The 13,577-nt window shown below is 40.5% G+C and overlaps 1 protein-coding gene across 2 annotated transcripts in view; it reads left to right on the top strand.

Moving 5' to 3' along the window:
• The window catches only part of LOC136885392 (ciliogenesis and planar polarity effector 2), a 103,673-nt gene that overhangs the window by 25,391 nt on the left and 64,705 nt on the right, over positions 1-13,577 (top strand). Inside the window, exon 2 of one of the 2 annotated variants that reach the window (XM_067157908.2) lies at positions 2,324-2,589. In XM_067157908.2, coding sequence (XP_067014009.2) covers positions 2,324-2,589 — 266 coding nt within the window. Of the gene's footprint in view, positions 1-2,313; positions 2,590-13,577 lie in introns of both variants that reach the window. The other variant, XM_067157916.2, reaches the window with a different exon arrangement.

Genomic DNA, 13,577 nt, shown 5'->3' with positions numbered 1-13,577 from the left:
CCTTCGATTCAGAGGGCCCTGGGTTTGATTCCCAACCGGATCGGCGATTTAAACCTTAAATGGTTATTTCCCCTGGCTCGGGGACTGTGAATTTGTACTGTCCAAAACATTCCTGAAACTCGCACACAATACTATCGTCCACTACAAAAGTACGCAGTTTCCTGTACACGGCAGATGCTGCCCACCCTTGTTGGAGGGTCTGTCTTACAAAAGCTGGACCAGGATAGGAATAGTCACATGGAATTATTACCTCTTCTGCGTCACTTAAAGGTCCAGGATGCATGTCTGCTGGAGGGATCAGGCAGCGCTACAAGGCCCTATGAATTTGAATAGTCTTCTGTGCATATTTTCATCTGGTCTATATATACCTGCACGGTTTACACAATATTTGTGACTATTCATAGTTGTTGTTGTTTCTAGGTGTCCAGTGAAAGGCGATCGCATCTTAGTCAACATGCTCAGTGGATTAAACATCAGAAAAATCTGCAAAGAAAATCAAATCTTAAACAAAGATTATTAACAATGGAATTACTAAATAAGGGAAGCAAAGAGGAATTCCATGCAGACTTACGCAGAGCTCTTCTGTCGGCAAATATTCCCTTCAACTCACTTGAAAATCCTTCCTTTAAAAGTTTTTTACAAAAATATTGTCATCAGAACATTCCATCCGAATCAACTTTAAGAAAAGAACTACCTGGACACTCTTCACGAAGACACAGTCAGCCGGTTAAGGGAAGATATAGGAGACTCATACATCTGGATCTCTTTCGAGGAGACCGCTGACACTCTAGGTCGTTATATTGCCCACTTGATAGTCGGAAAATTAGATCCTGACACGCCGTGTTCGCTATATTTGATCTGAAGCAGACAGTTAACTAAAACCAATCAGGAGACAGTTGCTCAGTTTGTAAATAAAGGTCTCAAGATGCTTTTCCCCAATAACATGGACGGAAATAAGGTACTTCGTATATTTACTGATGCAGCCGCCTACATGATCGCTGCTGTTAAGTTGCTGAAAGTACTTTACCCTGCTTTGATTCACGTCACATCTTGCTCATGCTATGAATCGCGTGGCTGAGCAGATACATGCCGAATTTCCTCGAGTCAACAAGATGATCTCCTCCACTAAGAAAATGTTTGTAAAGGCTCCCACACGAATCCAGTTGTTCCCCAATGAATTACCCGATCTTCCACTGCCACCAGAACATATCCTTATGTGCTGGGGGACTTGGCTTCAGCGAACATTTTGATGCAATCAGAAGTTTTGTTCTCGCCCTAAGTGAAGATGCCATGTCCATCACTTTGGCCAAAAATGTTCTAAAGGATATAACCATTTCTCAAGAAATTGCCTACATCAGGTCCCATTATACTTTTTTGGTTCCTGTTAATTCTGCACTTGAGTCTTCCGGGAAACCTGTTTACGAACAATTGCATTTGTTAGAAGAGGTGAAAGAAAAAATCAGCTTAGCCCCAGGCCCCTCTGGGGATAGAATTCGGGACAAGCTGAATAAAGTACTACAGAAGGACCCAGGACTGTCAACGCTTTGTGCTGTGGCTGATGTTTTGATTGGCTAAACTAACATTGAATGTAACATCTCCCCATGTCTTGTACCAAAATTCAAATACAGCCCTGTAACCTCTGTTGATGTTGAGCGTACTTTCTCAGCCTACAAGCTAGTGTTGTCAGACAAGCAGTATAGTTTCACAACAGAAAATCGACAAAAAGTGCTAGTGATTTACTGTGCATCAAATTATGGCCAGTAACGTGCTTGGAATTCAATGTGTTAATTATTTAGAGATAAAAAATTGAGGTGAACCATTGTGTATGTAAAATATTGTATTAACATGTTATTGCCTTATTGCATTTAAAGTTTTTATAAATTTAGAAAAATAAAAATGGTATTTTAATTAATAAGTGCTTATTAAAATATGTAAAATTGAAGCTGCCTAAAATATATTTTTAGAACCTATTTTTACATATTTGAGAGCCTATTTTAGGCACCTAAAATACAAATTTTAGCGCCTAAAAATCCGAGGTCTAGTCGTTATCACATGTTTCACTTCTATATTATGTCTTTCTGTTATGCATATCAATGTTTGATGTCAGCAAATTTATTTTCTTAAGACTTTCTTTGTTCGTGCTAATCTGCACTTCATGCCCTCTATACTTTTGTCATCATTAGTTACGGAATTCTGGCTAATTTATTGTTGGAGATTGATTTTATTTTACTGCATTTGTTAAGATATTTGTTTGGTAGCTTATTGTATGTATTTTGTTTCTTGTACTTAATGATTTTTTTACAACTGGAGAAGTCTGTTTCAGGTGTTCTTGAAAGGCCAGCAATTCCTGCAAGCATTGAGGAGGTTTCCTACAAATTGTTCATTGCTGGCAAGTCTGGCGTTGGAAAATCTGCAACTGTTGCTCGCTTGGCTGGACTGAAGTTTCCCAGTTACTATACAGAAACATCAGGCATTCGAAAGAGTAATATATATTGGCCTGTTAAGATATGGGACAAAGTAATACTCTTTAAACTTCAATTTTGGGATGCTGGTGACAGCAGTATAAAGAAGTACAGCCACATTTTACCAGTAAGTTGTGATTGCACTGATAAATCATACAAGATTTTGTACTGAAAATGTTCTTTCTTGAAATTCATCGTTTTGCTTAATAACGTACTGGTTATAGTGAGATATTTACTTTTCTTGAGACCAAATTTTCTATATAGGTATCAACCTGAGGGAAATATTTGAGGTTATTCAACAGGTTGTTTTTTTCTTTTTTTTTCTGCAGTTAACTTTTTAAGCCTTGGAGATGTAGTATAGAACCTATATAACTTTGGCAGTCAATACTTACAAGGAAGGGTAATGATATATTGCTATGCCAAGTATATTAACATATAGATAATTTAATAATGAAACAGAATATATACATATGCATTAATATGTTCTGAAGAAATGATGAGCACTTGAACCATATCAGCCTTCAGGTTCAAGGTCCAAATCGATATCTTGGCACACCACCACCGACTGGTAAAATGTGCCTGCGGCTCTCGTTGTCGCTATAAACCGAAGGTAATGGATCAGTGTGACTTGAGCAGACGTGCAGGATGCCTCGCAGACATATGCGAGAACTGTACCGTCATATGAGTGAGTTTGAAAGAGGGTGCATTATTGGCATGAGAGAACGCGATGCATCCATCCGGGAAATTGCTGCTCATGTGGGATGAAGTGTGTCGGCAGCGCAACGGGTGTGTACAGAAGGCTGTAGAACACGACGAGATGGGTCTGGTCACACCACCCAGACCATTCCCCCTGAGAAGATTGACACCTCATCCGAATGGCATTGCAGGACAGATCTGCATTCCCCTCAGTTCTGGCGCAAAAGTGGAACTGTGTAACACATCATACACTATCAGGAGTGACAGTCTGCCTGTTTATTATGGTCTGGTTACCGACGCGTCATCCACTTATCCATCTACCTTTGACTAATGTGCATAAACATGCTAGACTGCAATGGTGTATATAACAATGTCACTGGGGACAGGAATGGCAGCAGATAGTGTTTCCGGATGAATCTAGGTTCTGTTTGTTTGAAAATGATGGCTGCATTTTGGTTTGCCGCAGACAGGGAGAGCCATCACTTTGACTGCATTCACACATGACATACAGCACCAACTCAAGGCCTTATGGTTGAGGTTCTATTAGGTACAACCACAAGTCACAGTTGGTACGTGTGCAGGTTACTGTGACCAGTTTGACCTACGTGAATGACATCCTGCGACCCGTAGCCATACCCTTTCTGCACGACGCCCCAGACGCCATATTTCAGCAGGACACTGCATGACCACATGTTGCTGCATGAACATGTGCCTTCTTGTTGGCACAGGATGGCAGAATCTTGGCCTGGCCTGCCTGATCACTGGACTTGTAGCCAATCGAAAATGTGTGGGATATGGTGAAATGACGGGTGCGGCATTGTGACCCATTGCTAACCACCAAAGATGAACTGTGGAAGCAGGTCAATGCAGCATGGATGGCTATACTCCAGGACGCCATTTGCGCCTTATATGCATCGATGCCATCACGCATGGAACAAGTTATCAGTGCCCATCGGGGACCCAATGCATCCTAGGCAACAGGACACATGCTACACCTAGGTGACTGAAATGCTAATTGTTTCTGCAGAACATACTAATGAACATTAGGGTTGGGCACTATGTCCCTGTTTCGGCACAATGTGCCGGTGCACAGTTATGTTCCGCTGTTCCAGAACACCGAGTGTCAATTGTTCCGAAACATTCTCAAGCGAGCCGGAGACACTGACTCGCTGTCCCATCAGAAGCGCCACTATGCACTGCCCTTCGCCTACTAGCTGTACTGTGCAGCGGGCGCACGGGATGCGGGACTGTAACTGCGCAGTGTAGAGAGAACTTCGAGAGGCAACATTACATGGTCCGCGCCAGTGGGAACTGGGAATGTGCCTGTACAGAACGTGCTTTGTGGTGTGTGCCTGTGTGTAGTTATGGCCATGGTCCAGCATAAAGCTGCAGGGAACGTGAACGAACAGTCGGAACACTGAAATTCGCCCCAATAATCACATTTAAAGACTGCATTTGGGTTAAGATTTTCCGGTCAATATAAAATACACATAACACGGTTACAATGGCAGTGCAGTTGTTTAAAAGTAACCAATTCAAGAATATTTTCGCCAGTTGAATGTATTGGCCTGTATTGTGAGTAATTAGTTAGTTCGTTCGTTCGTTCGTTCGTTCGTTCGTAATCTCCAGGGTTGGTTTTTCCCTCGGACTCAGCGAGGGATCCCACCTCTACCGCCTCAAGGGCAGTGTCCTGGAGATTCAGACATTGGGTCGAGGGTACAACTGGGGAGCCGGGAATCGAACCGGACCTCCGGGGGTGGCAGCTAATCACGCTAACCACTACACCACAGAGGCGGACAAGTAATTAGTGAGTAATTAATATCTCGAAAATTTCCCTCAACACTTTCTCGGAGATTGACGTTAAACATTAATTTGGACTTTAAGGAAACTTTTAAAACCCAAGAAAAATATGGGTCGTTGCTTTGGAATTAAAAATATAACTGGATGAATACATTGTTGTACTTTCGTGCTGTTAGGCCGGGCACACATTGAGAAGCAGTTGGCCGCAGAGCAGGGAAGAGCAGAGCAGAACAGCGCGAAGCTTACTAAACTGCGAAGTGGACGTGAGCGCACATTGCCACGCAGGGTCTCGTCGGTTTTCAGAAAATACATGTTTTCTTTAGACTCTGTGATACTGGGGTATCCAGTATAAAGAGGCTCTTTTTTCTTTTTCTTCAAGCATTCGCGATTTTTCTCATTTTGTTAGTCATCTTCACAATTTCCCTTGTGCCGATGGCAACGCGATTATTCAGCTTAAGACAATCGCAGTAAAAACAACCACCTTTGCCAGTTTACAAGACTGAACAATATTTCTATGTTACCGATGTTCGGCGTTCATATGGAATAAGCAAAGAATTTAATTCATGATTATTTTTTATATTTTTTACGCCGCACCGACACAGATAGGTCTTTTGGCAACGATGGAATAGGAAAGGTCTAGGAATGGGAAGGAAGTGACCGTGGCCTTAATTAAGGTACAGACCCCCCCAGCATTAACCTGGTGTGAAAATGGGAAACCACGGAAAACTATCTTCATGGTTGCCGACAGTGGGGTTCAAACCCCTTATCACGAATGCAAGCTCATAGCAAGGCGATCCTAACCGCACGACCAACTTGCATGGTAAATTCATTAATAGGATCGCAGTGGGGGAGAGGGAAAAATATGTATTTACAAATGTACTGCTAGATTTTCATCTAGTTGTCACAAGACACAAGATTATAAAATCAATCAACATTGACAATCTGTTGTGAACGCGTTGTGAACCATGGTCACTTCCTTCCCATTTGATTAAGGAATCTTGACAAGACATGATAAATGGTTTTCCGTATTTATTTCTTCACATAAATGTGATGCTGGATAACGGCGACGAAGTCGGCGATGATGCTCTCCATAATCAGCATGAGATCTTTGTCTTAAATTCTATATGTTGCGAGAACTTGGGTCACGGATTGTTTCATAGATATAAGAGGATTACATTCTTTTGTTGGCTGTTTGTTTAACGTCGCACTAACATATCGAAGGTTTTCGGCGACGGAAGGGTGGAAGATTGGGAAGGTAGCGGGCGTGGCCTTAATTAAGGTACAGTGCCTAGTGTGAAAATGGGAAAGCACGGAAAACCATCTTCAGGGCTGACGACAGTGGGGTTTGAACCCACTATCTCCCGAATGCAAGCTCACAGAAGCGCGACCCTAACCGCACGGCCACTTGCTCGGTGGATTACATTTTAGGCCTTTCTCTAAACTACCTTGTTACGCAGCATGAATAAAATGATTTATAGCCTAGACTGTAGTGCCTTATTCCCCGAATTTACATATCGAATTTTCATTAAATTCTGTTCAGCCATTTTCTCACGAACATACATACATACATACATACATACATACATATATACGTACATACTGCATTGCAGTCCACATGATTCACATAGTACCTACAAAACATGGTGAGACTGAATGGCTGTGGTAATTTTCTCCTCCATTTCTTAACTAACTGCGTGACACGTGCGCAGGACACTGTGTTTCAAAGACTGCGCGTGGTAGGCGGAAGTAGGTGCAGAACCGGCCTGCTCTACTCTGTCCTGCCCTGTCTGTCAACTTGCGATGATGCAATGATTTGTGTGGATTACAAAAATCTGCTCTGCGCTGCACTGCTTTAGCTGCTTGCACTTCGAATTCCTTCCCTCTCAACTTCCATTTACTTTCTTCAATATCTCGAAAATTTCCCTCAACACCTTCTCGGGGATTGACGTTTAAATTTAATTTGGACTTTAAGGACACTTTTAAGCCCAAGAAAAATATGGGTCGTCGATTTGGACTTAAAAATATAACTGGATGAATACATTGTTGTACTTTCGTGCTGTTATGCTCTCTGCACTTCGAATTCCTTCCCTCTCAACTTCCATTTACTTTCCCAAGAAAAATATGGGTCATCGCTTTGGAATTAAAGATATAACTGGATGAAAAAATGTTGACACTTCAATACAGGGCGGCACACAGCCGGTATCGACAGGCAGACACAGCCAAGTCCAACTAATCTATCTAGTGCGGCCTTGGCACAGCACGTTCAGTTCAGGCACATTCCAGCTGAAGCGGAGCATGTCCTGTTGCCTCTCGAAGTTCTCTCTAGGACGCAGTTACAGTCCTGTGTCCTGTGTCCCGTGTCTCGACACTCTGTACCGAAACACTCCGCCTCAAGCTCCTAATGTTGCGGAACAAGTGAATGTTCCGGTCTGCCCAACCCTAATGAACATGTCCTGTGAATATGAACTTCCTATCTATAGTCTATCAAGGTGTTCTGGTTTTTATGAACATGCGTGTATTACATCATATAAATTTTATTTGCTATGGACTATTACAACTTGAGATATCAGTGACTATGAAAATACTATGACTACGGAGACATCATATGAATTATTATGAAACAAATGGATTATTTGCAATGAATAGTCAATTATATGACATCAAAGAGTCAACAGATTTTTCTGATTTGATTGGTCACATTTCTCACGGGAACATTCTTCCATTAATCCTCCTTCGAAGCAGGGCTCCAAGAGTGTTTGAAATACACTAGGAAAGTCTTTGGCTCAGCTGCACTGAAAAAGAGCAAATTTGATTAAGGAATCTTGCTGCTGAGAACTGGAAATACACAAACGATTGAAGGCGTAAAAAGTGGTCTCTCTGCCATCAGTTAATGTCATTGTCACAAGATACAATAATTGTATCTGTGACAAATTTCACCACATTTTTGTATGGATCCTGGTCTAGAGAGCTAAGAAGAACGGCCGAGGGGATTCGTCGTGCTGACTACACGTCACCTAATACACAAAATAATTTAAGAGTATGGTTCAATTTGTATATACATATATTTTAAAATTATGTTAATATATTTTTGTATAAAGCCTTGTAACAATTTTCCTTTGACTGATGATGGCAAATACAAATGCCGAAACCGGTCTCTGTGTTGAAATTTAATAAATATGTGATGTATTAATGACGTCACTCTGTTTTAGTATTGAATAGGTGGAAACAATTACCCTCACTCCTTAATGTAAACCTCGTAATCTGCTGGTCTTCAGGAAGAGCAGCAGTCGTTTGTCAGGCCAAGGCCCTTCACAGGCTGTTGCGCCAGGTGGTTTGGTTTGTATGGGTGGAAGAAGAAAATGTTGGCAGGCTGTACAAGCCTGTTTGCTGTAATTAGCCTCTTGATGATTTCTATTCCTTCAGGGAATTGTAGATTTTCATAGTTCGCCATCTTTGTTGGCTGCTGAGGAGTCAACCAAAAGCACTACTTTAGTATTGTAACTGTATCGACGACGCCCGTACTTTATTCAGTGGAGAGCATGGGTTTGATGCCAGGGCGTGTATGGTTCATGCTTAGGAAACGTCAGAGAGAGGGTAGTACAATAAGTTCGTATAGTTTTGAACTTTTGTTTATTCAAAAGAAACAAGCAAATAATATCACCTTGTCATAGAGGAACAGCTGAATTTACAGAGGCCAGGTTGGAAGAGGAGGATGCCTTCCCCACGGCGTCGACGTCGAGGATGTCCTGTGATGACGAGCTCCTTCCCCTCACCATTGAACACCTCTCTGCACCATGGAACCGCGTAATCCCTCGGTGGTTGACGGCCCTGGAAGTTCTGGTAGAGAGACTCGAACCAAGGAGTCTGATGATAGGTGAAGTGCAGCGTGGAATATACAGTTAATGATTGTATTCCACTTAAGTCCCATGAAGGGAGTAAGGAAGCGTGTAACACCAAACAGAATGTCAATGAAATCTGAACGACACTTCCTTACATCATTGCACTAGAGATAATTGCGTAACACTGTTCATATGAGTTCATGTTCGTAAACTTTAGCACACACAAATAAGTTTCAAGTGATGCCTTTATCGAAGAGATTAAATCAGTTTTACAATCTACGATGAAAGGTAAGTTAACATAGTTCAAAAGTGAAATAATAACCGCCCGATTCATTTGTCGAAAAAATAGAAATTAATGGAGTAGTGTGAATAACACAGTTCGTAACCTTATCTATCATTAAGGGTAATGCACTGAATTTAACACTTTTTTTTTCTAAACACATTCTAATGAAAATCAAATAATCTCATTTAGGTGTAGTTTTATAGAACACCTGAAAGTATGACAAGCGTCATAATGAAGTACAGTCCCATTAACATACTACAGCATTGTTTGTGAAATGAGAACGATCGCTAAGACAAGATCGAATGAAAGAAAGAAACCAAAGTCCTTTCTCGATACACCTAAAGCACACAGTCTTTCGAAGCACAATATCGTTCTACAATGCGATTTTATTTGACGTAAATAAATATCACACGAGAACACGTTCACTTCCTTGTATAAATTACTTTATTTATACTGTACTTCACAACACACAACTATACACAGTAGCAAATGACACTATATACAACACTCAATAGCGGAGTACCCTGAAGTCGATTCTGACAAGTACAGATATCAACAACACTGACGCGCGCACTATAACATACTCTCTCTTGAATTCCCCGCCTCACTCACTCACTCGAGTCCAATGATCTGACTGGCTCACTGACTTGACAGCTCGATATTTATACTATTCGGTCAACCATCTAGAATGATCGACTTCTGGAAGAGTTCTTACAACACTCTAATGAAACACACTCGAAACATCGATCGACTAGCTAGTCGAATGGGTACTCGAATGTTCTTTCAATATTTAAAAATGTACATGGAAACATCTACAACATTCGTAATGTCTCTATATGTATCTGGATAATAAAACCTTACAGTAAGTTTCCAGAACCCTTCAAATACACCAAATATAGTACAATAAGTCTAACATACAAACATTATGGAACTTTCTACCACTATCGACTCTATAGATTTTGAGGTTAAACAATACGTATTTTAGGTTATTCAATTTTATACTACATATTCACAGAGGAACCATATACTAGTCATGTTTAACACTTAATAAAAGAGAATTTAGCATTAAATAAACTATAATTAAAATATATTAAACATAATAATTGAAGGTTTTACACCAATTACAGCGTCGTGGGTACGACAATAATCTCATAAAATTAACACACTTCTTTCATTGAGAAGAGTCATTCAAAATTAACACATTCTTTCATTTAGCACAGTCTTTAGAAGTACGAAAAGAAATTAGGTTCTCAAACGGAAACACAGTCTAATAGAGCACAATTCCTACGGAAATAAACAAGAGTCTTTCACTGAGCACAGTCGTGAAGATAAGTTAAGGCATGGTAGTCTAACGCAAGAGGTGAAGTTACAACACTGAGGCACAATCAATTCATATATGATAAGGCACAGTTTTCAGAAAATAAAACACAGTTTTGTAAATGCACATTCGGAGTGCTATTCAAACAAAATAATTTGAATGCAGTCTTTAAAAAAACTAAGTTCTCATGAGTCACTTTGCGAATATTTGTTCGTACAATGAGTGTTACTTCAACAGGATAAATCCTATCACACTTATGTCACAGTTAAATGTTAAGTCAATCACTATAAATGACTTGTAATATTTTAAACACCTATTCTCACACTTGAAATTTAGAGTTCGAAGTTTGCACCTCAGACTTAGAAAATTTACTGAGCATTCGTACTTTATGCATAGAACATCGGCATTTCGCCAGACAGAGTAACAATGTAGAATCAAAGATCCAAAGGATGGTCCGCGCACGAGATGGCTGGGACTACACGAAGATACTTATTTACTACTGACCTCGTGGCCCTCTTTTATACTTGAAGGTTGGACCACAGGCTTCAAAATTCATGAAACTCTAACTTCTAATTACTCGGCTATCTTGCCGCTGATCTTCTTGAAACTTGGTACATCACTATATCTACTGGGCTACATGATGGTGTAGTCAGAATTTATATCATGTTTCATTCAAGGGATAGTGACATAGAACGTATAGAAGAATCTATTGTGACGTAATTTGTCCTTGGCAAGCTCAGAGCAGTGAGCAGCTGCATGACTCGCCATCAAATCCGTGTGCATACAGCGGTAGTTTCAAATCACCTAGGCGGGTGTTAGCTTGCGTTGTCTCAGAAATACTTTGGGCGGAGGATGTCGGCACGGCACTCCCTTTCAGTATGTGCCTGTATATTCTGCCGCATTGCTTCAAGAAGACCTTTAAATTCCCCGTGGTCATATTAGCAGATTTGCTTGCAAATGCTTTGATCATGACCAGTGTTTTCTGGGCTTGTAGGCCATGGTCCAGGAGCCTGTGATGGTCCCAACGTTTCACCGAAGACTGCGTTCAGCATTATCAAAGATTTTTTCTGAAAGAAAGAAAGACTCTGTCATGGAGGGTAAGAGAAGTAGAGGGAGACCAAGACGACGATGGGTAGACTCAGTTTCTAACGATTTACAGATTAGAGGTATAGAACTAAATGAGGTCACAGCACTAGCTGCAAATAGAGGATTGTGGCGACGTTTAGTAAATTCACAAGCCTAGCTAAGTGGCTCAGACGGTTGAGGCGCTGGCTTTCGGACCCCAACTTGGCAGGTTCGATCCTGCCTCAGTCCGGTGGTATTTAAAGGTGCTCAAATACGTCAGCCTCGTGTCAGTAGATTTACTGGCACGTAAAAGAACTCCTGCGGGACTAATTTCTGGCACCACGGTGTCTCCGAAAACCATCAAAGAGTAGTTACTGGGACGTAAAGCAAATAACATTATTAGTAAATTCACAGAGGCTTGCAGACTGAACGCTGAAAGGCATAACGGTCTATAATGATAATGTATGTATGTTTCTTGAGGGTCCAACTTTTCAATACATTATGTTTTTTAATTAATTTACACAAATAATGTTACATCATTACTATGTCTCATTAGACAAAGCAATTCATGTTAGCCAGATAAGACATGCATGTATAAGCATAACTTTTTAGACAGAGCAATTCACGTCAGCCCAACTATTTTAAGCATTTTATCATAAACAAAGCCTAGAATCCTAGTAATTTTGATCTTAGATATTAGGAATAGTAGCTGAAGATGCCTAAAAAATAGGCAAAACATGTCCCGCTTAAGATATAGTAATGACGTAACATTATTTATGTAAATTAATAAAAAACATATCGTGTATTGAAAAGGTGGACCCTCGAGGAACATTCTTTCAGAAAGGTATAATTTGTTCAATACGGACCTAACGATGAGATTTATGACTTGTAATAATTATCGAGGATTCCGACGTACTTTGATAGCAGCGAAGCTCACAATGGAATGGAGTGGTGTAGCAATTACAACTCATTACAGTAGAACCTCGATAATTCAAAATCGGTTAATTCAAAATCTCGCCTAATTCGAAGCAGCTCTCCTTCCTCAAAACATGAGGTATGGTTTTGCATGTTATTTAAATCGTTAAATTCGAAATATGGATAATTCGTAATTCGAAGAACAATGTCGGTCCCGTTACCGAAATTCAGACTTTTAATTCAAAACTGCCTTTACATTTTGAAAGAAAAAGAATAGTATTTTACAGAGAATTTTAAATTCAAAATTTCTCCGCATCATGAAAGAACACATCTTCCAAAACTTGCAGGGGTAACTTCGCGCACTTTCACCTACTTCAGCGTGTCTACAGTGTGCTTCATATGTTCGAGCGGAATCATAATTATTTTTTATTCGGCGTTTTAAGGAACGCCACAATATTGCGTAGCAGGCAGTGTCCAGAGAGGTAGAATCCGTGAACACTGGTGATGCCGACAGTTGATGAAAAGTGTGGCTTATAGCCTATAATCTATTCGTACGCACCAAAAACACATGTCAACGCCAATGAAACTGCATTGTTTGATTTATTCTTTTAAATGCTGAGGCCAAACAGACATCGATTTAAAAGAGAGAATTGCCAGCCGGAAAATGTACTGTGTTGCTATGCCGTGCACACAGAAGCGAGAGACTTCCTTCCACCATCATAGGAAAGTTCGAAAAGCCACAATGTTTTAAGGGCATCGGGTATTTTCCGTGCAAGCACAAGGCATCTAAAATACATACAGTACAGTAATCCAATGAATAAAGCCTTGCACAGGGGACCCAGTGTAGATTCATCCTTGTCTTTGAATCATGTTTTCTTTCTTTTGATTTCATTGCGTGAGGTTATGTTTGCTGGTTATGTTTGTAAGTGCACCTTGTTGGATACATTTTGGAAATAGTTTTTTTCCATGGCATTTGAGAGCTTTAAACTGTGAATCAAGGTTAATTGCATGCAGTAACAGGTTTTAGAATATATTGTGACGCCGCAAGGGTTGGCATTTCTGAAGTACGTGCTGGCAGTTAATTCAAAATCACGTAATTCGAAGTCCGATTTCTGTGCCCCAATGACTTCGAATTAATGAGGTTTTACTGTATATAAGTTAGTGCAGGCTCCGGTGCACTGCTCACCTATTGGTCCGCC

The sequence above is a fragment of the Anabrus simplex genome, chromosome 1, assembly GCF_040414725.1.
Source record: "Anabrus simplex isolate iqAnaSimp1 chromosome 1, ASM4041472v1, whole genome shotgun sequence".
Lineage (NCBI taxonomy): Eukaryota > Metazoa > Arthropoda > Insecta > Orthoptera > Tettigoniidae > Anabrus > Anabrus simplex.
The sequence above is the reverse complement of the archived record's forward strand: the minus strand, read 5'-3'. Positions and strand labels throughout refer to the sequence as shown.